The 27,372-nt window shown below is 41.0% G+C and overlaps 1 protein-coding gene across 1 annotated transcript; it reads left to right on the forward strand.

The window, feature by feature from the left end:
* The first annotated feature begins 16 nt into the window (after window positions 1-16).
* On the forward strand, window positions 17-25,808 carry xpo6 (exportin 6). The gene is made up of 25 exons (XM_066642392.1): window positions 17-479; window positions 2,017-2,107; window positions 5,307-5,419; window positions 5,551-5,748; window positions 6,353-6,512; window positions 6,646-6,723; window positions 8,158-8,638; window positions 9,347-9,473; window positions 9,570-9,679; window positions 10,821-10,929; window positions 11,065-11,157; window positions 11,352-11,421; window positions 13,676-13,835; window positions 17,086-17,178; window positions 17,290-17,437; window positions 18,719-18,865; window positions 19,015-19,186; window positions 21,830-21,985; window positions 22,658-22,772; window positions 23,241-23,319; window positions 23,437-23,529; window positions 23,758-23,919; window positions 24,285-24,383; window positions 24,493-24,723; window positions 25,032-25,808. The coding sequence occupies exons 1-25, from the start codon at window positions 477-479 to the stop codon at window positions 25,131-25,133; spliced, it is 3,390 nt and encodes a 1,129-aa protein (XP_066498489.1). The 5' UTR covers window positions 17-476; the 3' UTR covers window positions 25,134-25,808.
* The last annotated feature ends 1,564 nt before the right edge of the window (window positions 25,809-27,372 follow it).

Genomic DNA, 27,372 nt, shown 5'->3' on the forward strand with positions numbered 1-27,372 from the left:
GGCCGGTTTCATCCGGCCCAAGATTAAGATTTCACATCCGGCGGGGAGGGGCTCTGTGTAGGAGCGACAGAGAGAAAGCTGTGAGGCCTGGACGAGAAACGAGTCGCGGATCTCCAGAAACAGCACCCGAGTGGCCGTGGTGCCCCGTACCGAGCTCGGAGAAACGGCTGTATATAGCGAACGTGCCTGTGTCGGTTTCGTGGAAAAGGCGTTTTGAGGCCGCGACGCTGTTAGCGGCTGATAGCGGCGCTTGACACGAGCTCAACCCGCCCTCGGCGCCTGCACACTGCGCTCCACAACAACAAGCAGCGCCGGAGCCACACGGAGCGAGGGCCCGCGGGGCTCAGAGCAACAGCATGCCGCGCCTGGTGTCTCACCGTCGTTGAGGGGAGAGAGGAGCGCCGCGGCAGCGATGAGGAGCCGCGAGAGTGTCCTGTTCAGACTTTAGACAAACACAAGAGGAGAGGACCGCGGCCATGGTGAGCACACGCGAGCTACAACCATAAATACTGCTGTTTCAGATCACGGGATTGAAGGGGAAAGACGGTGAATATAGACCTGTTCCCCATGTCCTTTAGTTTTGTGTGTGAGGAGTCGTGCTCCGTGGCCATGTTTTAACCTGTTCTCTACTGAAATGGGTGCTCCCTCGACTGAGGGGCCTTTATCGTTAGGCCGTAGAACCCTTTAAATTTGAGCCTGTGTCCTACATTCTGTACAAATGTGCAGTTCTAAATCATTAAAACATGTAGTAGTAATATTAGCTCGTTTTCTAGGGGTTATCCGAGGATATTGCCTCATTGAGGAGAGGAACAGGGGTGAAGGCAGCTGGGTTGAGGTATTTTTTTTAAATGAGGTAAATACAGCAAAATAACGGAAACTAACGTTTGAGCTTAGAAACATTCTGTTGATTTACCTAAGATTATATTATTTTATTTAGTCCTGGTGTAAGTCTGTAGTGTAAATGAGGATGTTGAAGGTCTTCAGTACCTCTGTTTTATTAAAGGGAAACAAATGAAGAAATGTATTTTTCTTTTTCCTGTGCTCTTAAGGACGTTTGTATGAACGTTTCTTATGGAACGGTGACATTTGAGGTACAAGAGTAAAATAAAATGTTCCCAATCCAAAATGGATGACCTGTGACAAGGCATTTCCAGAGTATATCAAAGTGAAGAGGTTATGGTGAGCTGATACATGCATAAATTCTAAACAAAAATATAATAACATTGATTTGAAACGTTCTGTGGAAGGAAACCTACTTCATCTACGTTTGACATGTTTTCATTGTTCACTTTTTACATGAATATTCATGACCATAGTATCCTCAGAACCCTCACATCACACGTTATACTGGAATCACTCGAGTAAAATGATACGTGAACTATCTGAAAGATATCATCTGTGACTCGATTGCTGTAGTGTTTGTAAATCCTCAGAGTTTTCAGGCCTTTAACCTACGCTCTCTTGGTGTAAATGAAGAGAGCAGTGTTACATAAGAGGAATGTTTTAAAGAGACAAATAAAGATGCTGGTTCCACATAACGGTTCCAGGTAAAACCGAGTTTTCGGGGGTTCCTCTTGCCTCCGCCCCACTGGAGGTATGTCAAGACGTGTTGAGACTTATGTGAAGAATTCGGATGCAGCAGTGGAGAGGAAAACGACATGAAGATCTCTTCCTCAAATTCTCTTCCTCCTTTTCACTTTTATACACACATGCGCGCACACATACGTAGGCAAATACTGTGTGAACTTCTTGTGTTAGAAATAAAGAGAGAGAGACTGAGTGATTGAGAGGAAACTGTGGTGAATGTGTTTAAAACCTATACGAAAGGGCTTCTGTCTCTTGGCAGTGGCTCGTTTTGACAGCTGCCTTTTTTCTTCTGTTTTTCTCACTTTTTGCCTTTCATTTTACTGACTTTTTCTCTGTCAATCTGTTGCTTTCCTTTTCTCTTTCTATCACTCTCTCTCACTTTCTTCATCCCCATTTCCTCCCCGTGTCCCCTCTTTGTCTCTCACACAGGCGACGGAGGAGGCTTCCCTGCGTGCCCTCGAAAGTCTTATGACAGAGTTTTTCCACAGCTGCACTACCAATGACCGCAAGAGAGAAATAGGTGAGCCTACCTTTGACCTGCTCTTTGTTCTAGAAGACCGCGACTATAACGTATCAGCCCTTTAGGCCCATGTGGTACCCAGTTGTGTCTCAAGAATGTCTTATTATTGACTTTATTGAGCTGTGCATCTTCTAAGAAGTGATCATAAATGTCGTCTTTTTAGAAGTCATAATAATATGATGTTTGGATCTAATCATGTTCCCACTTGGATTAAAGTGTCAGATACAGACTGATCTTCTTTAAAAATGTTTAAAGCTTATATCACACCAGACTTGTTAAATGCACTGCAGCACTATGTAAATATACGCTGTATTAACCAGTGTAGCTTTTCACACCGGCCACACATCTCACGCAGCACCGCACAGGTACGGCGCATCTGAAGTGCAAAAATGCTTTTGCTCTATTTTTACATGCAACATTTACACAGCAATCTAGCAGAATCAGTACAAAATTCAGTACTCTAACATGTCAACAAATAACACTGTTTTAATTTGTAGCAGCGTTTTACGAGTGCTAACCCTGACTTTGTACAAATAACACGACCAATGCTTCTTGCACCCAGCTCTGGTGTGAAATCTCCACAAGGCTTAAAATAATTTATTTAATTAAAACCCTTCTCAAAAGATGAGAGTCCACAATCAGAAGTGTGCACTCTTTCACACTTTGTTACATGATTGGCTCGTTCATATTTCATTCAGTTTATTCGTTCAGTTTTCCTCTTTGTTATTCTTGATAGAAATTGGAGTGTCTCAATTCAGACAGTAACTGATTTCCATTTACAGCAAAACGTTTTCTTCTGAACTTCACCTAGACTTACACCTAGAAAATGAATGAAAATGTTAAACGGTAGAGAATTGACCTATTATTATAACACCAGTAGATTTTAAATAATGTCACAACAGAGTTTTTGTTTGCCAGTGAAGAGGATACGTTGCTGCATAGGTTTCAATTAAAAGTTTTCGTGTGTGAGCAATGGTTTTTCCATTATATCCTTGGGTACTTAAACTGGTATAAAACAAACAGTTCTGGCAAAATCTTTGCAACACATCAGTTAAAATTGTTATACCTGAGTAACGTTGTTTATTTTTAGTGATTTGGGAAATACAGGGGGTCCTCGAATTGCGACGTTGATCCGTTCCTACGTCGCGTCGTAAACCGATTTTCGCTGTAAGTCGGAACATAGGTACATACTGTACGTAAATAACATACTGTAAGCACTGATCCTATCCTAACACAGATCCTTTCACATGTTCAAGGATGCAATCTTTATCCTTGATAATTGTTGCGACAGTCGAACGACTAAGTCCATGCGACCAGCCAATGTTTGTCGCTGTTTCCCCTTTATCGAATCGCTTTATGATGTCTAACTTCACTTCCATGGTGATGGCTTTCCTCTTCTTTGATGCACTGCCATCAGAAGAGTTTGCCTTATGCTTGGGAGCCATAATGAAGGGCAAAAAGTTCACAAAATCAAACACACACGCGCACACGTGAGAGAACAACGTAGCAGCAAGCTGAAATGGCGTACAATGCGACTGAGGTGACGACCTCCTCCTTGGTCCCGAGCCGCGTAACCGTGTATTCTTCTGCCGCGCACACCAAACACGAAGTTCACGTTACGACGTTTACGACGCAAAACCACTTCAGTCGAAACAAGGCTTTATACAGTAAATGGGAGATGTGTCGTAACCACGGAACATCGTAATTCAGGACTGACGTAACCCGAGGACCTCCTGTGTTATGCTAGCTTTGGATTTATTAAGTTTTTTGAGTGAGAAAAATTAGGAATTTTCTCATTAATTATAATATGATCTTATAGCTCCTCAAGGTTTAAACAGATTCTCTTCCTTCATTTTTAAGCTCGAAACACCAACTATTGCAGGTATATTGATGATATACTTGTATGTAGTGAATGGTTTAATGTTTAACATGTTTAGATTTAATGGACACAAATGAAGTGGTACCTCTGTCGTACAGTCACTCAGACACCTGCAGACAGTCGTTATAGATCTTAGTAACAGCTTTGATACAGAGGCTTCTACTTGTACGACCTTCAAACTAGAAGCACCTAACTTTGCAGGATTCCAGATCCTGTGTCTGGGTTGTGTGCTTCTGCTTTGTGTCTGAAGTGTGTGACTCTGCTGCAGTTGGTAATAAAGTTTTGCAGCCGTTGCAACCCACTCAGTTTCTGCAGGAACTGCACACTCTGGTTATGATTTGATTTTTGTTCCAAGCCTTTCCTGCTGATTATGGCCTGATATTAATACTCTTTTATACTCATACATTTCTAATTTATTATGCAGGTGTTGATTTTCATTTCAGGTATAATTTGCACAAAATGTGTTGCCTATTTAAAAAATAATAAATAAATAATAAGTCGGTGCAGGCACTTTCATTTTTGCGTATGTTTCTGTTTATTGAGCAGATTTTTTCAGAGGAATCACCTGTAAACTGGAGATGTTTTTAATTATTGATCCACCTCTTGTTACTTAAAGTGAATGCCCATCACATGTCTAATCTGTTTTAGAAGCTGTGATGTCGTCCGTGTTTGTCATGTTTTCACTGTTTATCTCCTGCTGCTCAAACTGAACGCATCCGTTCTGAAAATCACAGGGCAGTTAACGAGAGTGAATTTACTTAAAACCTGACAGGTCCCAGCTGAGATTTTCATTATTTTAAATGATGTAGCAGTTAAATTCAGTTGCCCACAGACCCCAAGATGTACAGGTTTTTATTTGGAGCAGATAATTCAAATACAACGATGAACAAGAAGCTGGATTTGTCTTATTTTCATTAACATCAAAATATAGTTTAGATGGTGGCACTTCCTTTTAAATCTTTTTGGTGGAAGTGCTTCACAAAACAAACCCATGGCTGCTGAGCTTTAACCATTTTGGGCAAAAACAAATGGGGTACCTTTACATCCCTGAATGATATTCCTACTGTGGCCTGTGTGTTGTTTCTCTGTTGATGTTTGTTTGTACGTCATGAGCAAAGATCTTATTGCTGGTTGTAGATGAGTAAACGGGGCAAACCACATTCAACTGTTAACTCTGCGCGTTGAATATTCATATCATCAAATCATCATCTAAATTTCAAATTCTTGCTTTTAAAATAATGTAATGTACTGAGTTTTTTATTGTAAATGTGTTGATCTTTGTAAATTATTTTATGTTTTGTTGTTTTTTTTTTTTTAAAGAGGAGCTGCTGAATAGTTTTGCTGAGCAGCCTGGCTCTTGGAGGCACTGCCTCTTCTTCCTCTCCAACAGCAGAAATGAATATGTCATGATGTACAGCCTTACAGTGTTTGAGGTAAGATTATAAAGCCCTGAGACTTGTATGCGTATAAGTTAATTCTATCGTTTATAGTGTATTACTTTCATTTACGTTCATGCAAACAGTGCTCATGATTCATAGTAACTATGATGTTTATCCTTATTTAGAATTTAGTGAACAAAATGTGGGTTGGCGTGGCCAGTGAGGATAAGGTGGAGCTTCGTAGCTGCTTGCCAAAGTTGTTGCTGTCACAGCACGCTCTGCTGCCTTTCTTCATCAGGAACAAACTTTGCAAAGTCATCGTGGACATTGGTCGTCAGGACTGGCCGATGTTCTACCATGACTTCTTTAGCAACACGTTACAGGTACCTGCGCCGCTACATTTTTGGAATTAAGTTTTGAATCATAGTGTCACCATTTTCTCATTAAATCATAATTTAAAGCCCAACAGCATGATATTTAATAAAACACCTTTTATCAGTTATGTATTTAATAATGATTGCATGATTGGACACCATTTTGATTCTTGCGGAAGGCTACGGTTCTTTCAGACGGAAGACACTTTACAGAACTAAGTGGACCATCTGTAAACATTTTGAAATGTTGCTTTCTTACAGGCTTTAGAGGTTTATGGCAGATAGAAAATGTGTGTTTGCATCTTGGCTGATGGTATTAATCGCAGTAAAGGAAAGCTATAAAGTATTATCTTCTAAGCCTAATACTAGCATATATCTTTTAACAAATACCCTGATTGTTTGTTTCTGAGACATGGTGTTGCTGACGTTTTGTGATTAACTGTTTCCATGTAGAGTTTACGAGTAACACACACCGCTAATATAAATATTATAATTTCCGTGTCTTATTTTAATTCCATGTGAAGGTCTCATAAAACATTTAAAAGTAGAGTTGAGTAGAATCGTGCATGAAAGAGAAATTGAGCCTGATGATTTATGTATCTATGTGCGATAGTTGGTGCAGTCCCCATCTCTAGCTCCACTGGGTTTGGTTCTGCTGAAGATGACGTCAGAGGAGCTGGTGTGTCCGAGGGAAGATTTGAGTGTTGCTAGGAAAGACGAGCTGAAAAAACTCTTACTGGAGCAAATACCCACTGTACTAAACCTGCTCACTGGTGAGACCTACGCAAACTTGATTTTTATTTGTTTGATTGATGGTAAACTGTTTTATAAACTATAGACGAAGAATCAGAGCGTCTGAGATGTTAATGCCTCCAAAATGTTGGATTGTTCTGCTCTGATTCACAGGTATTCTGGAAACGGTTTGGGATAAGCACAGCGTCACAGTAACTACACCTCCTCCATCACCCACGTCGAGAGAGACTGGTGAGTCACGTCTTCTGTTTGACAGTGATTTTGTGTTAGCGTCTCTTCACATTTGTTTCACTGGAGCGTTTGGAAAGACTTCACAAAAGGTCTTTTGCTTTGGACAGGTTTGTTTCCACTAGCTTTATTTACAGGGGCCAGCAATCCATTGGACAGTGTGGCTACAGGTTTAATTGATTGGTCTCAGACTTTAGACGGCTGATTAGTTGTAAGGCGTAAGATCGTCCTTGGTTAACGTGAAAACCTGCAGCTGTAGGAGAACTTCACGAGTGTTAGTGGTGACCTGTGCTTGATCTGGGTCTAGGTGTTAGCTGTTAATGACATTGCTGTGATTCATTTATTTTTTTCCCCCTCCTTCTTCTTTTATATTTTTGTCATTTTGCTGTTCTGTGCACATTTAGTGGAATGTTGTTTTCTGCTGCAAACTGTTAGAACACCCATTACCTGATCAGTGTACGATAACAAGTGACAATGACATTAGCTTTGTATTTGCCAGCTCATAAGTTTCATTTCACCATAAAGGAATACAATGTAAGAATGGGCTTTTTTGTCTTCTGAGCTCCCTCTACCTGCTGCTTAGTGTAATTCACATTTACAGTCTCTCTCTCTCTCTCTCTCTCTCTCTCTCTCTCTCATATATATAAACACTACCAGCCCTCTGGGCTCTCCAGCTGATGTTGAGCCAGGGGAATGTGTGTAATCTAATAAAATTATGTTGACTACATGATAAAACCCATATATCGCTCATAATATATACTGGACAAGGTTATTACAACAATAGAGTGTGACTTTAGTGATACTCTAGCCGTTATAACCACAGAAAAGCCATTATTACAAGAATCAATGTCCAATGCTAATACAGCTAAAGTTAGCAGGAGGTAGCACTCACCCTCGTTCGTCACTAACTCTCAAAAACCTGATTACAACACTGTCCTAAACAAATCTTAACACTAACTAATGCATGAAGAAAGTTACAATGCAAGTTACTTACTGTCCTCCTGATTGTTTCAGCTCAGTCTACTGTGTAATTTCAGTTTGTGCTGTTGCAGTTTGTGTAATTGCTTAAGTGCACGCTGTGATGTATTTTCTAATTTACTAGAAATACCCAAGCACTCCTTTGTAACTTCAAGAGTGCGTTAAGTAGGGTTACAAAATGGGACGCATTTCAGAAAGCACATGAGAACGTACACAAACTCAAGTGTAGACACTAACATTAGCGGGTTAGCCAGTTTACTATGAAAATACAGGAGAGAAAATGGGTTGTAAAAATGCTCGTTGTGTATTTTTACTTTATTTCTTCTCTCTCCCTTCTTTCAAAAATAGTTAAAAGTTCTACACTGATCTAAAAATGACAAATGTTGTGCCACATTCTTTTTTTTTTTATATCATTGAGTCTTCTGTTTGTCTCATTTTTGATGTGGCTGACTTCGATAGGTGTGTTGGTGGGCGACAGCACTCCAATGGGCTTGGAGTCTGAGAGTGGGACGCTGTGCCTGCTGGCTCTGGAGTGCCTGGCTCATCTCTTCAGCTGGATCCCTCTGTCCTCCTCCATCACACCAGCCCTGCTGGCCTCCATCTTTCACTTCGCTCGTTTCGGCTGCCAGCTGCCAGTCAAGACCAAGCATCTGCACACGTCTAATGGTGACTCCTCCCCTGGCAACTTCCTGGCCAATGGGAGCGAGGGGCAGGGGAGGACGGGGCAGGTGATTGGCCGTGCGGACAGAGCCCGACTGGGCGTGATGGCCATGAACTGCATTAACGAACTGATGTGCAAGAACTGTGTCCCGCTGGACTTTGAGGAGTTTCTGCTTCGCATGTTTCAGCAGACGTTTTACCTGCTGCAGAGACTCACAAATTCACACTCACCCACCAACACACACAGTGTCAAAAACAGACTGCAAGATTTAGACGAATGGTAAGTAAAAGAATGTAAATACAATCTTTCCTATCACGGCTGTACAAGAAAAAAACATGCCATTTAATGTTTGTCGTCTTAAATAATCTGAACAGAGCAGGGTTTATTTTTTTTAATGTATTTATATAAACATTGTTTGGAATGTGATGGCACAAACAGAAATGCCCCGAATAAAGGAACTGTTTTTGGTGCCGTATAGAACCCTTTTCTAAAAGGTGCTGTATAGAACATTCTCCATCAACCTGAAGAACCATTTCATGTCGCAAAGAACCCTTTAATTATGCAAAATGATCTTTTAAGTGTTCAGTGTTCTAGATAGAACCATTTCCTTTAATAAAGGACCCTTGTAGAACCATCATTTTAAGTGTGTATATTTCAGTGTAGACAAGTCTCTCTTGTCAATCTGTGCTCTGCAAGATTTACACATCACAGTTTAGTCCATCAATTGGCAAAAAAGTCCCTGGTTCCAGGTGCCACATTTGCCTAATGGTAAAAGCAAAAAGTAGATGCCATGCAATGAAAAAAAGCACCAATGGTAGCAGTGTTTGTTTGGGGGGAGACTCACTGAATTATGTAATTGTCAGCCCTTAACAGTTGGGTGGATAATTCTGCAAAAATTTTTTATTAATTTTTATTAGTAGCCTTGTGATGATGGTGGTGTTCTGCTTTCTTTCCTACTCTTTTACTTTCACTACCTGTCTCTTATAGTTATGTGGAGAAGTTCACAGACTTCTTGAGACTCTTTGTTAGCGTTCATCTGAGGAGGATCGAATCCAACTCTCAGTTTCCTCTAGTGGAATTTTTGGCTTTACTTTTTAAGTACACCTTCAACCAGGTAAACGCTTCAGCTCCACAAAGCTCTTTACTTCATTCAAAAGACATTTTCTGTAATACGTCGCCAAGTTTTGGGTTTGTGTTTTTTTTTTTATAGCCAACACATGAGGGATACTTGGCCTGTTTGGATATCTGGAGTATTTTTCTGGACTACCTGACCACCAAAATCAGGAGCCGACTGGCTGACCGAGATAGTGTCTTAAACAGGTATGTGTTTGTTACCTTCACTTGGTCTGACGATACTGGCGTAGCTCACATGTCTTCAGCGTGTCTTCATTTGTTTTAAGAAGAGCATGATGTCTAATTCTCCGGAGGGGTAGAATGTTTATGGTGGAGGGGCAAAAACCCCCCAAAACTATTTAAGTGGCTTGAAAATTTACATTAATTTTTCACTGTCAAGAATTTTATTTCTTAAGATGCTGCTTATTTTCTCAAGATCAATGTTGTTCAAATGTGGTGAGCAAGTGACAGATTGGCAAGGTTTTAGCATAAAAAAGATATGTGCTATTAAAATAACGTGTCAGAGGTGATGGCCTTAATCTTTCTTATTCTTAAAGAATTTTTGAAAATGTAATGTATATGTTAAGACATTAAAAAAAAAAGTACATATTTAATATCGGTGGCATTAATACAATGCAGTTTTACTTTTTAGGGGAAAAAAAGATGAATAGTTTTGCTTCAGTTGATACAACTTCATTGGAAATTCAGGATTTATTTGTGACTTTGTTGAATTTTTTTTATATTCTTATTTGTTATTTCCATAAGTTTATGTAAAATATACAATGAAACCTTGACTTATGAGAGAATACACTTACGAATTTTCCGAGATACGAGCCGTCACTTGGTTGAATTATTATTATTATTATTATTTATTTATTAATTTTTTTTTTTTTTACTTTTTTTCTTTATCCTGCTGTGCATCTCTGTATCGCTGTTTTTTTGTAGCATTGTAGCATTAAAAGTGTGTAGCGAGTAAGTTACGTTAAACAATTAGAGCAAGAAAAAGAAAAACTCCCCCAACCCCCTCCACCTCCGCCAGCGTCTTTGTCTGATTTTCAAGGCAATTACACATAATGGAACCAGTTAATTTTTTTTACATTTTTTATTATCTATTAGGATTTTTATACATTTTGTTATTTATAAATTAAAATTTTCTTCTTTTAAAATACGTAACAAAAGTATTGTGGTTTTTGTATTTGCGTTAATTTTAATGAGGAAATTTTATCTTGAAATACGAGCAAACTGAGTTATGAACTCGGCCACAGAACAATTTAAACTCGTAAGTCAAGGTCTTACTGTATTCTTGGATTATGTTGATGGTTGATTATTTTTTTATTATTGCTTCCAGGTATAAAGATGCTTTAGTGCTGCTGCTGAGGGAGGTGTTGAATCGAATTCAGTTCCGATTGAACCAGAGTCAGCTCGAGGAGCTGGATGATGAGACCCTCGATGATGATGTAAGGCACAGATCCACCTTTGTTTGTTAGAACATATTCATATTTGAGTGACCGTAGAACACGCTCATTGTTTTTGTGTGTGCTTGATGACAGTATTTTTGGCCTGATCCTTCTCTTGCTCTCTGGTTGCTATAGCAACAGACGGAGTGGCAGCGATATTTGCGTCAGAGTTTGGAGGTGGTTGCCAGAGTGATGGAGCTGCTGCCGTCTCAGACCTTCTCTATTCTGGTGTGTGCTCATGGCCCTTGGATCAATCTGTTTTGTTTTTTTCATTCATGAACTCTAATTGAGTATTCAAAAAATAGGGTGGATCCTGTATAAGCCTGTGACAGCCCTACATTCACTGTTTTATAGTAGTGTAAACAAAACAGTAATACTTGTACCTATATAAGATTTGAATAATCTGCATGTGTGTGTTTCAGTTCCCAGTGCTTCAAGACGACTTGGACGTTTACCTTGGATTGCAGCAATACATTGCTACCAGAGGAGCAAGTGAGTCCTGTTTTTCTCAATTCCATAGCGTCACTTCTCAGACAAAACATATAGGTTATAGGTATATATGTATGTATATTAATAATAATTATTATTTATTATTTTCCTTTTTATGGCGTGAATGCCATGATCCACACTGTGGTTGAGTTTCGTCAGGCGAAAGACCACCTCTTTTGACCTGACATATTTGTGGTCCTTTGCTTTAGACTGTGGTCTGAGGCAGGTTCACACATGGTATTTTTGGTTGGAACAAACTGAAAATTTGGAATGGCTGTGCCAAATGAACTATGTATGAAAGCACTATAAGTTGCCACCAGATCAGTTGTGAAGCTGATAAGTGATCATTTCTTTGTAAAACGAATGGCTTCTGTGCACCAGGAATGTTTATTGTTTTTAATAAATGTGCTCAGATTGTTGTAAACCTTAGGCACTGCTCTGTTTTTTAAATTAACACTATGTAGTGTGGGTGGCACGGTGGCGCAGCAGGTAGTGTCACAATCACACAGCTCTATGGTCATGGAGGTTGTGGGTTCAAGGCCCACTCTGGGTGACTGTCTGTGAGGAGTGTGGTGTGTTCTCCCTGTGTCTGCGAGGGTTTTCTCCGGGTGACTGTCTGTGAGGAGTGTGGTGTGTTCTCTCTGTGTCTGCGTGGGTTTCCTCCGGGAGACTGTCTGTGAGGAGTGTGGTGTGTTCTCTCTGTGTCTGCGTGGGTTTCCTCCGGGAGACTGTCTGTGAGGAGTGTGGTGTGTTCTCTCTGTGTCTGCGTGGGTTTCCTCCGGGTGACTGTCTGTAAGGAGTGTGGTGTGTTCTCCCTGTGTCTGCGTGGGTTTCCTCCGGGAGACTGTCTGTGAGGAGTGTGGTGCATTCTCACTGTGTCTGCGTGGGTTTCCTCCGGGTGACTGTCTGTGAGGAGTGTGGTGTGTTCTCTCTGTGTCTGCGTGGGTTTCCTCCGGGAGACTGTCTGTGAGGAGTGTGGTGTGTTCTCTCTGTATCTGCGTGGGTTTCCTCCGGGAGACTGTCTGTGAGGAGTGTGGTGTGTTCTCCCTGTGTCTGCGTGGGTTTCCTCCGGGTGACTGTCTGTGAGGAGTGTGGTGTGTTCTCTCTGTGTCTGCGTGGGTTTCCTCCGGGTGACTGTCTGAGGAGTGTGGTGTGTTCTCTCTGTGTCTGCGTGGGTTTCCTCCGGGTGACTGTCTGTGAGGAGTGTGGTGTGTTCTCACTGTGTCTGCGTGGGTTTCCTCCGGGTGACTGTCTGTGACGAGTGTGGTGTGTTCTCCCTGTGTCTGCGTGGGTTTCCCTCCGCGTGCTCCGGTTTCCTTCCACAGTCCAAACGTGGTAGGTGGATTGGCGAATCAAACGTGTCCTTAGGTGTTAATGAATGTGTACGTTTCGCCCTGTGAAGGACTGGCGCCCCCTCCAGGGTGTATTCCCACCTTGCGCCCAATGATTCCAGGTAGGCTCTGGACCCACTGCCATCCTGAACTGAATAAGGGTTACAGATAATTAATGAAACTATGTAATATTTGTACCTTAAAATTATGGAGTCAAAATTGTGATGCTCCACTGACCTGTAATAGGGAGAATAGAACCACAGTCATTGGTACTCTGGGTTCAGCACTGCAGAAACTACACTGTGTAATTTTGGAAGAGGGTTTTATGCCACACGTGGTTACATTCAGTGGGGAATAGCTGCCATTTGTAATGTAGAGCACTAAAGGATGTTAGTAGTAAATTTCTATTACTGTGATATTATTATTATTATTATAAATTTCCTTACTGCTATATAAATTACTCCAATTTTTAAGGTTAATTAGAGTAATTATTTAATAAATGCTAAAAATGTATTATTATTTTGAATTGCTTTGCCATTTGAGGAAGCAAAACAAAACTGTGCTGTCTGTATCCTGTGGTTTTTCCGGTGCAGCTAACGAACAGACTTTCTGAACTCTTCAGTTTTGACATTTGAGGCTGTTCTCATAAATATATTATGACTAAATGCCCACATGAAAAATCTAGCTCTCCAGGAGGCCCATCTCTGTGGGTACAACAGAATTTTTGATGTGGTCAATGAACCGTTGCTCCACATCCTCCTCTTAATTCATCTTTAAAGTTTACCAATTAACCTGCAGAATCACAGATACAGGAAATGTTGTCATAGCTGAAGAATTCTACAAGTAACTGAAAGTCTGAGTGTTTTTACTCCTCCTTGGTGTGCAGTGTGCAAGTTTTGCTAACTTTGTGTGCTTCTCTTTTGTAGACCGCAGGTTGAACATCACAGCAGAGGCTGACTGTAGGAAGCTGCACTGTGCGCTCAGAGACCTCAGCTCACTGCTGCAGGCTGTGGGACGTCTGGCTGAGTTCTTCACTGGAGATGTTTTCACAGCCCGCTTTAATGATGCCTTGGCTATTGTTCAGAGGTCAGTTAACATCCTCATTTTAAAAAAAATGACACCTGCAGTTAACCTTTTTAAAATAAACTAAAAAATCTAAAATAATATAATAAAATAAATAAATAAATAATACACCTGTATTGTTTGAAGTGAGCCCTTCCAGCGAAAGGCTGTTTTCATGTTTGCGTGGCACTGCTTTCTTGTCCAGTATTAACAGAGGAGATAAACTATTTTAAAAGCATATGTTTAAATTGAATTATAAATCCTAATAAACAGGAAAAAAATCTTTAGCGACCACTTTATTTCAAAAACAAATTGAGGGCATCAAACAATCATTTTATCTCAAATTGCAGCATCAGTGGATTTATTTTTATACTGATTTTGAGATCACATTTGGCAGAGGGCTTTGTTCTGTTTCTGGTGGAAGACCAAGGGAGTAAGTTAGTAGTTCAAAAAGCACAGTCTGTACCACTCTATGGGTTAATACAGATTGGGTCATCATTCTCTCTCCTCACATCACCAACACAATACTAGCCAACATAGGTGTCTGTTAGCTGACACAGGTCTGGGCACTTGGTGTTCTCCTTCAAGTACAAGTACGTTGAGCAGACCAGTGAGGTGTTAGCAGCAGTTCTCAGTGGATGCATGTGCTTGCTTCAGCCTCTTTGGTTGGTGGCATTGTGTATGAAATGGAAGGTGGAATTGGCAATGAATAAATTGTGGGGGAAAAACTGGTTATGAAATGACGACTTTAAAAAATAACTTGAATACATAAATGTGACTGAAATCCTGTTGACACCGAAGTGTAACATTAGCAATGAAAGCAATAACAAAGCAAACTGTTTAAAATTGGAAAATATGTTAAAAACTAATCATCTTAAGACTGTTGCATTTTACACTTTACTGCAAATTTAAGAAATGTTCTACTATTTGTAGTCACCTTGAAATTTAATTCTGAATGTTGTCCCTGTGTAATTTAGAGAGCCAAGTCAAAACTCTAATCTTTGTCCACTGCCCTCCCAAATCCCTAGAAATAATCCCTTTAAATTCATAATCCTGGACATGCAGGCTATGCCCCAGACAGTCTTCTGTAACATTTGGTTTTGAAAGGCTTATGCTAAAACTTTGCATAGAATGCTGGGTATTTAATGAAAGATTTACACCGTTTCACATTGTGAGTGAGCGTGCTCTTAACTAGATTCTGGTACTGTGCTTTGTGTCTTTAGCCTAGAGCTTTGTGCTCATCAGTTGATTTAGATATAATTTCAGGTTAGCTGAGGTGTGGAGCTAACAGCCTGGAATTCTAAATAAATTGTGTATTCGCTAAAGTCGGCCGGGCCACTTCTTCTTTTGTGAATCTTCAAGACATCAACTGGACTTCAGAAATGTGCTTCTCAGTTCCTGCAAAAAGCCCAGTACCATGTAACCTCATCTTTATAACTTGTGAATATTATGAACAAGGCACAAAGACTGGGGGTCTCTGGAATTCCCAGTCTGCAGTGCAAAAGGCAGACTTCATTTTAGCTTGTGCTCAATCTATCAACTTCCTGGCTCTAAAAGAGATATGGATCACTCCAGGGAACTCTCCAGCTCCAGCTTCCTTGTCCTCTGCTTTTGTCTTCTCCCACTTCTCCCACAAAGGATTGGCAAGGGGTGGTGGCAGAGGCTTGCTACTTTCTCTTCAGTGGCACTTCACTTCATTCACTCTTTCACACCTTGTCATTGCTTCTTTTAAATACCATGCTGTTAGTGCCTTTTCCCACTAATCTCTAGATCATTGTTCTCTTAGCCCTCCTGCTCCATTGGGCAGTTTTATGAATTCCATGAACATGATGAACTGGACATTCTTCTGAGAGGTCTTCCTCTTGAATTGGGTGATGGGCCTCCATTCATGACGAGACATGCCAAAATGCAAGGTGAAATCTGGGTGTCAGTGTGGGGAAATAAGAATGTGTTGAGTGAGACTGAGGTCTGACGGGGGATCTTGTGCTCAGTTATGTTGAAGGTTGAAGTGAGGAAACTTCATGATTGGACTTCTTGCACAGGTGGCATCCTATCGCGGTACTACACTGGAACTCACTGAGCTCCTGAGTGACCCCTTCTTTCACAAATATGCATGCCTAGATACTTTGATTTATTCACCTGTGGCCATTGAAGTGAGTGGAACACCTGAATTCAATCATTTGGATGGCGAGAGAATACTTTGTGCAATTAAGTGTACATCCCCCCTGCTTTTCCTGCACCACTACAACAAGCTCTTACACAACTCACCGGAATATTTTCTTTCAACTATTCATCGCTCTTCCACATGAATTCTTCTGTTCCCTCCCACAATAAACTGCAACAAGCACTTTCCAATAATCCATCTCCTTAATGAACCTTCTGTCCTCTCTCTAACATCAGCAAGATCCTTTCCACATATTCCATGCCTGATGGATGTTCTAGGGAAGACAGGCCAAAAGAAAATTAAGAAAATGCAACAGGACTCAGCTCTTACAAATTCTGTAAAAAAAAGCTGTAAACCTCAACATTAAATCCATACAAGATTGTCACAGTTTTCACATTTCTCCTGAACCCTCCCTTTCCATAGAATATTTTGTCACTTTCTTTAGAGGCGAAGGTTGACAAGATGCCTCTACGCTAGGGATGGGGAGGTGGTTTGGCACACGTCTGAGATGCAACCTGCACCGGAAGATTCAATGTGCATCGGGTTTAATTTGCGGGCGAATTTACGGACCAACGGTCTTTTAAACCTTATTCCTTGAATTAGTAAGAAATAACGTTTTCTGACTATCAATAAACACAAGTTAGGAACTCAAACTCCACTGTATTTATTTGACACTTTCATAGAGCTGCTGCTTAGCCTTTAAGCAACACATATGATGAACTTAAATAGATGGCAGCATCATTATATTTAAAGTAAAACTATTAGTAAATAATTGACATCTGACTAACTTTCTTGCCATGAATGTGGCCCTATGGGCAGATATGGTGTTGATTACTAACTCTTGCAAATGTAATGCATTTGCATCCTGTACTTTGCTCTACGGTGCGATGTATTTCAGTGTAGCTGGTTTCTACACTGGTATTTTTATATATAATGTCTTTTTTTTAATATATATTTTTGTACACTCTTCACATTTGGGATTCATCTGTGAACAGAGATTAATGTTGATGTTAAATAAGCAGCAAAACTATAAAGAAATAAATGTGTATTTGTCCTTATTTCATGACCGCTTAAAATTTAATGTTTTTGTTTTTTTTCTTTCCCTGGCAGGCTAGTGGAAGTCACTTGTTATGGCTCCCAGATCCGTTTGTATGATGTAGAAATGGCTGTACCTTCAGTTCTTAAACCAGACCTTATAGATGTGTGAGTACATGTATTTGTGTGAAGTTGCTGTACATCTTTCATTCATTTGTAGTGCAGTAATTGTCCTACGTTTGTGATGGCATTTTAAATGTATTCTTGTTTATTTTAAAGCCATGCCCAGTCACTGGCTGCTCTGCAGGCATATTCTCATTGGTTGGCTCAGTTCTGCAGCGAGGTACAGCGGCAACAGGATCAAACGCAATTCATGGACCTTATCACCTCCAGCATGGCTGCCACGACGCCCCTCATTAATGCCAAGGTAACAGTGTCACCGTGCCCTAAAGGATACATTTATTTTGTCAACAATAGAAAAATTACTAGAGGTCAAACTATACTTTTTTTTTTTTTTTTTTTTCTTAAGTAGCTTATAATATCATATCAATATCACCTGAGCCATAAGCCATACAATTTTTTTGAGTACTGCAATATGACATTAAATTGGGCAGTTTATTACTTTTAACTGTAAAATATGCCCCACACTTCAAAGGAGTATTTACTGTGTTAAAACAAGGACATGCAGCTTCATCGTTTCAGAGCACTAAATACTACTACTTTGTGGAGTATAGCATGCGAGTCAGTGAGTTAAAGGCTAGTTTCATGCGGTGTTGTATCTTAAAACATTCCCCGTGTGTGTGTGAGAGAGAGAGAGCCAACATGCCATAAAACCATAAAACTATGATATAACAAAAGCAAATGTCAGTGTCCTGTGTTAATAGAGGGGGTGCTATCCAGTGCCCAGTTACAACTCCAATAAACGTCACCACTGACAAAAGAGTGCTCTCTTGGGCCTAAAAAATAGCTTTTATTTCTCAGTTCTCCAAAAGACGGTACGTACTACACAATAGAAAATGCAATTGTAATACAAGCGTAATGTATATTAACGGTATTAAAGTTAACTACAGATTTTAATTAAGCTATGGTTTACCCAGCACTGTGGAAGTGTTAATGTTAGTGTTGTCAATCAGTTAAATATATAATTGCATTAAGAACAACAATTCTGTGAATTAATCGTGATTAGTAGCAAGTTAGAAAGGGGGTTAGAAAGTGAATGTTGGTACATCACTAGGCTCTTAAAGTGTTTCCTGATTAATCATGTGTTAAACTTGACAGCACTGCATTGTGTTGATAATTTTTCATCTCCCCTCCGCTGGTCAGCGTCAGTAGGGCTGTGATCTTGTGCATTACAATAATGTACTCCTATAGACCTCTGACCTTAGTATGAACTTATCTATGGAAACAGGCCCAGGTTGTTCCACAAAACAAAGACAACAGTGTGTGGTAGTGCTCCTGCCAAACTGTCCGATTGACTGTGGCTGTGCTCTTACACTGTACCAAAGCAACACTAAAATAATGAGTTCTGATGCCTCTGACCAGAGTCTTTCCTGTTGCTGCTTTAATGAGGCTGTGTTTGTCGTTTAATTGTAATTTTTTTGTGTATTTTTTCTGTTTCTCTCCCACTATTTGGAGCTGGATTTATTTCTTGTTAAACCAGTTCTCTCTTCTTCACTAAATCCAGTTTTTCGCTCCATTGCTGCTCTAGGTTCCAGAGAAACTTCTGGTATCTGCATGCCATCTCCTGGTTTCCATGGGAACAACAGTGCGACCTGTCTTTCTGGTGTCTCTGCCAGCAGTCCAGAACGTATTCAATCTAATCACTGAGAATCATAATCACAGGCTGCCTCAAGAGGTGTGTACAAGGACAAAAATTTGTTTGAAGTTTCGCTTGCTCGTGTAGCATGCAGGGGTGTGTGTGTGTGTGTGTGTGTGCATGCCGAGCAGACACACTTTGATGTTTTGGTTTGTTCTGACATGCATATGTATGTGTGTATGTCCTAGGCTCACGTGTTGGTTTGCAGAGCTCTGTCCAACATGCTGCTGTTGCCGTGGCCCAGCTTACCTGAGGTAGAGCAGCAGTGGCCAAGCCGATCCTCGAATCACTCGCGGCTCATCAGCACCCTCACACATGAGTATCGCCTCCTACCCCGCCCGCCAGATCACCATCCCACCTGTGAGTAAACTAGCTGCTAGTTATAAATGTGCTTCATACAGAGCAGTATTAACTCTATCAGTCCTTCATAGCCAAGAAAAGCCATGTCAGCCAGTACAGCTCTTGCACCTTAACTTTGAAGATCTCTTATGTGACTCCTGGAGATTAATGCAGTGGTGTTTTGTCCATTTTTGGGTTTACCAGTTAGTACAAATCAAGAAGTAAGACAATATATTACTGATTTTTCTACTTAGATTCTTAGATTTGTTTGATACAATGAAATGCAGTGGTCACAATGGGGGGAAAAAAACATGAAATGCAGCACACGTTACAGTAATTTCTAATTTCAGCATTCAGAGTGTGACAAAGAAATCCACCTACCAACATGTGTTTTTGGACTGTGGGAGGAAACCGGAGCACCCGGAGGAAACCCACGCAGACACAGAGAGAACACACCACACTCCTCACAGACAGTCACCCGGAGGAAACCCACGCAGACACAGGGAGAACACACCACACTCCTCACAGACAGTCACCCGGAGGAAACCCACGCAGACACAGGGGGAGAACACACCACACTCCTCACAGACAGTCACCCGGAGGAAACCCACGCAGACACAGGGGGAGAACACACCACACTCCTCACAGACAGTCACCCGGAGGAAACCCACGCAGACACAGGGGGAGAACACACCACACTCCTCACAGACAGTCACCCGGAGGAAACCCACGCAGACACAGGGGGAGAACACACCTCACTCCTCACAGACAGTCACCCGGAGGAAACCCACGCAGACACAGGGAGAACACACCACACTCCTCACAGACAGTCACCCGGAGGAAACCCACGCAGACACAGGGAGAACACACCACACTCCTCACAGACAGTCACCCGGAGGAAACCCACGCAGACACAGGGGGAGAACACACCACACTCCTCACAGACAGTCACCCGGAGGAAACCCACGCAGACACAGGGGGAGAACACACCACACTCCTCACAGACAGTCACCCGGAGGAAACCCACGCAGACACAGGGGGAGAACACACCACACTCCTCACAGACAGTCACCCGGAGGAAACCCACGCAGACACAGGGGGAGAACACACCACACTCCTCACAGACAGTCACCCGGAGGAAACCCACGCAGACACAGGGGGAGAACACACCACACTCCTCACAGACAGTCACCCGGAGGAAACCCACGCAGACACAGGGGGAGAACACACCACACTCCTCACAGACAGTCACCCGGCGCAGGAATCGAACCCACAACCTCCAGGCCCCTGGAGCTGTGTAACTGCGACACTACAGGTGCATAACACCTTGCGTCCTTTCAGCTCTGCACTCCACTATTTCTTAAACACAATTCACCATAGTGTCCAGCCGAGCTGGGCTCCACGTTAGTGTTTTACTTGAGTCTCCTCCTCCTGTGTGTATCACTTCTGCTTAAACACCATTCACTGCAGCGTGCAGCTGAGCTGGGCATATCTTTAGTGTTTTACACTAGGACAGAAGCGTGCTGAAGGTTGTGGAGATAATATCATTATCAGTTATTCGTGTGTGGAAGCGTTTCTGTGGTCCCCAGGCTTTTCACTTTTTTTGATATTTTGCAATACTGAATGTCAGCTCATCTCTCCCTATAACTTTCACCGACCCACCAATCTGGAGAGGATGTCGCGCTTATGTCACCTGGCACGCATTGTTGTGGCAGACAAACATCAAAAACGAATGGAGTGAAATGAGTAAGATCTATGAAATAATGATAACTTCTTGTTGTGCTGTTGGACACCAGAATCAGAGCGGAACGACAAGTGTCCTTCATTGTTATAGAATGCCGTAGTCAAAATGCAGACATTTATTTTTCCAACAAACAAAACTAAGCCATCTTAGGAACTACAAATATATTATGCCCATTTTATTGATCTAATATTAATATTGTCATTAATAATACTCTGTACTCTTTATGCTGATGACCAGATATATGGAGGGGAAAAACCCTGAACATTGAAATATAAATTATAACATCTGACGTTTCTTAAAGGAGCATAGCTGGCGATGGGTGGTATCCACATTTTGCGTTTTGGGTCTTGAAATATAAACATGGTTATACCGCATTACTGTGGGGAGGGGCTGGGGGTGTGGAAGGAAGGGCATTATAAGACAGCTTGGTACTTGGAGGTTTTGCTTTGATAATGGGTTGTGAACCACTGGTGAAGGCTGTTTGAGAGAGGGTTAATTGTTATTCTGCTGTTTATATCTAGGTTGAAAGGTTTGTTGCCAATAATTTTTATGCTTCATTCTTTCCACTGCTTTGTCTGTCATTTGTCCTGTTTTGTTGTAGCCCTCTCTTACGCCAAAACCGTAGTATTGTTCATAAGAGACTTGTCACACCACTGCTCACGTCTCTGTTGTGAATAGAATTGCTGCACGTTCGGTTGTTGGCTGGTGGCCCGGGGTTATTGGTGTGAGGTAGTAGCTCAGGATGAGGGTGTGATTTCTAGTGGAGACAGTTTTAACCTAATGCCAAGGAAGCTGTGAAAATCGTTATAAACTGCAGTGTAATGTGACCTGCAGAGAGCAACAGAGTTACTGCATTTTTATTTATTTATTTTTTAATTAAATAACTTTTTGTCTGTCTTTCCATGTTGTTCTTTCCACAGGTAAAGTGGTACTGCAGCAGACCCTGTGTGTACTGAGGGATATTGTAGAAAGTATATCAGGAGAAGCTACCAAATCTCGCCAGATTTGTTACCAGAGCTTACAGGAGTCGGTTCAAGTCACACTGGCCCTGTTCCCTCTGTACATCCAGCAGCCTGGTAAGCACTCACACATTCGTCACGATTGTCTTTGGTGTGTATTTGGTGCTGAATGCAAATACCTCATTGTCTACCTAATAGTTAACCTTCTCATTAGAATCTGGAATCTTCAGTTTTAAGCATTAGCTGTACATTATTAATGATTGTGTTGTACTCGTGGAGTTTTAGAATGAGAGTGCTCTTAGTAATGTCATCATTTCTGGTTCTTTTCATGCTTATGTGTTTGTGGCAGATACTTAATGTATTTTGTTGAAGGAAAAGTATTTATATCACACTATTTACATTCCTTTATTAATTAATGGTAAAAAAAAAAAGAGGGACTGTTCTTATTGCTGTTACGCCCCTGTTGTGTAGTTGTTGTTGTTTTCCCCCCTTTAGTCCTGTCAATGAACTGGTCATTAATTATTTTATTACTGTGTTCTCGTACCTGCAGTTTTAAGTGTGTTTTTTTTTTTTCCCTCTCTCCTTTTTTGCCCCTTCTCTCTCTCTGTTCCCTTTCCCTTCTCTCTCTCTGTCTCTGTTCCCTTTCCCTTCTTTCTCTCTCTCTCTCTGTTCCCTTTCCCTTCTCTCTCTCTCTCTCTCTCTCTCTCTCTCTCTCTGTTCCCTTTCCCTTCTCTCTCTCTCTCTCTCTCTCTCTCTCTCTCTCTCTGTTCCCTTTCCCTTCTCTCTCAGATGTGACGGATGAAATGCTGAGTTTCTTCCTCACGCTGTTCCAGGCTCTGCGGGTGCAGATGGGAGTAGCGTTCACTGAGCAAATCATTCAGACCTTCCTCAGCATGTTCACCAGGTAACCCCCACCAGGCCCCACCTGCAAAAGAGCCCCGATACTAAGAAACAGCACAGTTTGCTGATGCCAAACGTACTCGCAGCAAAGTGTCTATTGATTGAATATCAAAGTGATATTTTCAGAAGTGACCTAAATTAACCCCCTAAACAATTAACAGCCAAATTAATCATCTAAATATTTGACATTTTATTTAACCACAAAAATGTTTTTACGTGAATGATACGTTATTTTTTCTGTTTCATCTCTGAGACTGCTGTGGTGAGTGTCTCTGCCGTAATTAGTTTATCAGTCAAGAACTTTGCGATTAAAAGCAGCATTCTGGCTAACTGGATTAGCGTCTTGTGAATGGGTTTACTACAGAAATCATTACAAAGCCTTAACAAATGTCACAAGAGCCCTGACACACTTGGGCCAATTGGAGAAGGGCACATGGAGTTTTATTCTTATCTGATGGGTCATGTGTTCCAGGGAGCAGCTCGCAGTCAGCATCCTACAAGAGGGCAGTTCTGGTTCAAAAGTTGTTGAGAAATTCCTCAAGATTCTACAGGTAAAACAGAATAAAGATTTATTCATTCATTCTTTCCTTTGGTGTGTTGTTTCTCTTTCTTATTTTTTTTTAATTAAAGACATTTAATTTAACTGAATGTATTGTGTACTTGTGCAGGTTGTGGTTCAGGAACCTGGTCAGACATTTAAGCCCATGTTACCCAGCATCCTCAGTCTTTGTATGGAGCAGGTTTACCCTATCGTGGCGGAGGTAAGAGCAAATCAGAACCATTCATAATCAGACTTCATAACAGCCTTAAGATTGGTTTACAGAAGCTGTTTGTAACTAGATATTTTACAAGGCCTTGGACATCGTAATTTAATTGCAGGGACTGTTATCCTGATATTCAAGATACAAGAATATTACCCTTAATTGTCTCACCCCTCCATAGTATCGTGGACTTATATTTTGCACACCCTGTGTGTTTCTAATTTACAGCGCTCCTGTCCCGACGTAAAAGCTGAGATGTTTGAGCTCCTTTTTCAAATCCTCCATCAGAACTGGAGGTTCTTTTTTAAGACTTCGGTCCTAAGCAGTGTTCAAAGGACTGGAGTGGAAGAGCACATGGAGAACCAGGCACAGTTCGTTGCTGCCATGCAGGTATGGATCTCAGAAGCTTTGAGGTCAGCTAACACAAATAACTGGACGTTTTGAGTGTTGTAGTGTGCACAATTTTACTAGGGGGAGAACGCAGGGGTTTTGAGCGTTCATTTTGTGTGGTTAAGTATGTATTGGCTTTGGTTTAGGAGTTAATCTGAAGTACGTAGCTAGTTTCTTGCAGCAAATAAAAACACCATGGTCACCGCTTAATCTCATGATCTGTACATTGAGTTCACTTAAATATTAAACAAATTGTTTATTTTAAACGTCTGATTGTCATGGACTTGGATAGAAGCGTAACTGAAGAACAGATGGTGGATTGTGCAGTGATTTTTAGGTGAATTGTGTATGTTTTTGATCGACAGGCATTTGGACAGTCCTTCCTTCAGCCTGATATCCACATCTTCAAACAGAATTTGAGTTACCTTGAGATTCTTAACAGCAAACACAAGCTTTACCACAGGGTGAGTCACATGCAGCCATTCAAGAACATGTCAGATCCAAAAACTAGGTCATTTTTGAATAACCCACTGGACCAGTAGTAAATGTTTACTTGTGTGTGTGTGCTTCCAGAAGCTGTTCCGGAGCACCATGTTGTTCCAGTTCATTAATGTGCTGCTGCAAGTTCTCCTGCACAAGAGCCATGACCTTCTTCAGGAAGACATCACTCTGGCCCTTTACAACATGGCTGCTGTAGATTTCCAAGCTTTCTATTCCTCCTTTTTGCCAGAGTTCCTTAATGGCTGCCAAGGTCTCGACCCGCATCAACGCACAACGCTCGCCCGCAACTTCACACCAGAGAGGGTGAGGGAGTGCACTTGACCATGGATGTCATCACACTCCTGAACATAAGAGTTTATTAAAGCGATCATGTTTCTATGTCAAGTTCATGGGCACACTGATGATCATTTGGTGTGGTGTACATTGTTTTAAACTGTTGTGTATGACGTGGATGATTAGATTATCTGGATGCCTTAACTAATCCAAACAGGTACAGATGGGGCGCACACACCATGTGCTAATCGTACACACCCAGAGTAATTGTTTATAGGTTAATTATAATTGTTTAAAACGTGTGTAATAATTTCCTCTTGTACTTTCTCTCTCTCTAGGACCTGCCATCGTTTTCTCAGGGAGTGTACAGACTGGTGAATGATCTACGTTTCTATAGACTGTGCAATGGAAGCTTGCCACCAGGGACCCTCAAACTATAACAGCACGCCCTGTTCACCGCACAGCCAAACAAGGCCTGTTAGTGCAAGGATGCCGATCACTTTCACTGTAGTGATCAAGCCACGCCCTTTGCCGGGGGCCAGCCTATGATCTCTTTGTAGGGGCGTGTCATAAGTCACACCCCCGTTTGCTACGGGGTTTGTTAGTCAGCTTATGTGTATTTCAGCAAAATTTCACACGTTGCCAATGATCATGAGGCCAAAGTGTATGTTCCACTGCTGCAATGGAAAGAGGAGCGCACTCGCTAAAAGTTTAAGTCGGTGAAATGGAGTTTGAAATGATCATTTTTGATTTGTAAGCACTCTGGTTGAAGCTTCACTGCTGTGTCTCTACAGAGCTCTCCAGTGTTTTTAACATGGAGCAGTGTCTTGAATCTGTTCTTTTAAAAAGAATGGTGTGGCTGAAAGCACTCGGATTCAGTTTGTAATTAACAGTTGTGGTTTAAAGCTGCTCGAATGGGTTGATGGTGAAATGGGATGGAGTGAAAACGGTTTTAAAATGGACTGCTTTGATTCAGAGCGCCAGATTTTTCTTGTTTCTCAAATGTCTTGATTTTAGCGCCTTCTCTTCATCTCGGTGGAGACGGACTCACTCCTCCTTTCATATCATTCCATCCTGATCCAGGAGAAAAATCTTCAATAAAGTTTTATAATGAAGCACCTGTGCCTTTGTTGCTCATTCCATTACTTGTCCTTTACATGATCTATTTCTTTTCCACTGTTGCTAGCGTGTTTTTCTTAATGTAGTACTCAGCGTTAATGTTGATTATATATAAACAAACACTTTTGAAATTGCTGTAGATTTTATTTTCAACTTAGCTAATGTGCTTTGCAGTTCTTTTACATTCTTAATTTGTGTGCGCCAATTCATATTCCCACCTTCCCCATCTTTAGTCTATAATTTTAGTACTTTAGTAATTTTGGGCGGCCTTTAGAGTGATTGTAATGAGTTTTTAATTTGTTTTGTCAGTTTAAAGCCCAAGTATGTGCAGCTAGAAAGAGAAATGGCTAATAATTAGATTTAGCAACTTTGCTAATTCAATACTTGCTTAAACAAATGTCTGTCACAATTGTGTGCAATTAATCACTAGATAATTTAATTATTCCTCCATTTATGATAATGTCTCCACTACCAAATCATGAAAATGCTTGTTTGCATTATGCAGTGTTGGACTTTGTCAGTGTCATGGTTGCAGCTGTTGTTTATTTATGAGAACTATGTGGCATGATCTCTGGTCGGACTTGATCTGTCCCCAACTCACACACTATCCACTTGTCCCATGGTCAAGGGTAATGTTTGTTTTACGACCTTGAATCATTCTAAACATTGATTTGTGAGTGTTTAGGATTCTCATGGAGACCTCATTTTCTCCTTGTTCTGGGTCCTGGGTGCTGTCTAAACAGGAAAAAAGCTTAATTTAAGTAATTATGTTCAGAATGCTAGCAACAGCAGCATCTCAGATTCTAGTTGTCCACAGTAATGGACTTCAGGCCACTTAAAAATCCTTGTTTTTAAGTAGGATTTCTTTAGAATTATATTCAGCAGGGATAGCCATAGCCATTAGACTTCCAAACGTTTAAGTGTTACTTAAAATCTTATGTAAATGAGCTGGGTCTGATTGGCTGCAGTCCACGTTGCATGGCAGTCTGTTGAAACAAAAGGAAAATGCCCAACAAACACGGTTACGTTGTGACAACGTATTTTTTTTGGTGCCCACAACGTTGTCTTTTTGGTTGTCACTACGTTGTGCCAACGTTGAAATGAAATTTCTCAGAAGGCTGTGACAACGTTGTGTGTTTGCTGGGTAAATAAATGATTGATTTTCATGAAATCAAAGAAAAGGACTGCGCACATACAGCGAGTTGGATGTTTTAAATTTGAACATTTATAAATTTGCGTATCTAATGAATTAAAGCGACGCTTCCTGTGGAATATTTCGGTTTATTAAAAAAGCGTTTTCTTGTAGAGACGGTTTCACATAACTGCCTTTAGATTATTACGTAATAGATGTTTACGTCCTGTTCTCACGTTTTATGACTAACCTGCATTACAACACCTCACTTTACACCAACACCGTCTTTTATTTATTGTTATTTTTAGTAGAAAATGCTGGTGTAGATTTTTTTGATCGCATTTTTGATGTGGATATGTTTTAGCTCGACATAATGAGGAGTTTAAAGATAGCGAGGACAGGGTTGGGTTGTGGGTTGCTATCAATGT

This window comes from Hoplias malabaricus, chromosome 13 (genome assembly GCF_029633855.1).
Source record: "Hoplias malabaricus isolate fHopMal1 chromosome 13, fHopMal1.hap1, whole genome shotgun sequence".
NCBI classification, from domain to species: Eukaryota; Metazoa; Chordata; class Actinopteri; order Characiformes; family Erythrinidae; genus Hoplias; species Hoplias malabaricus.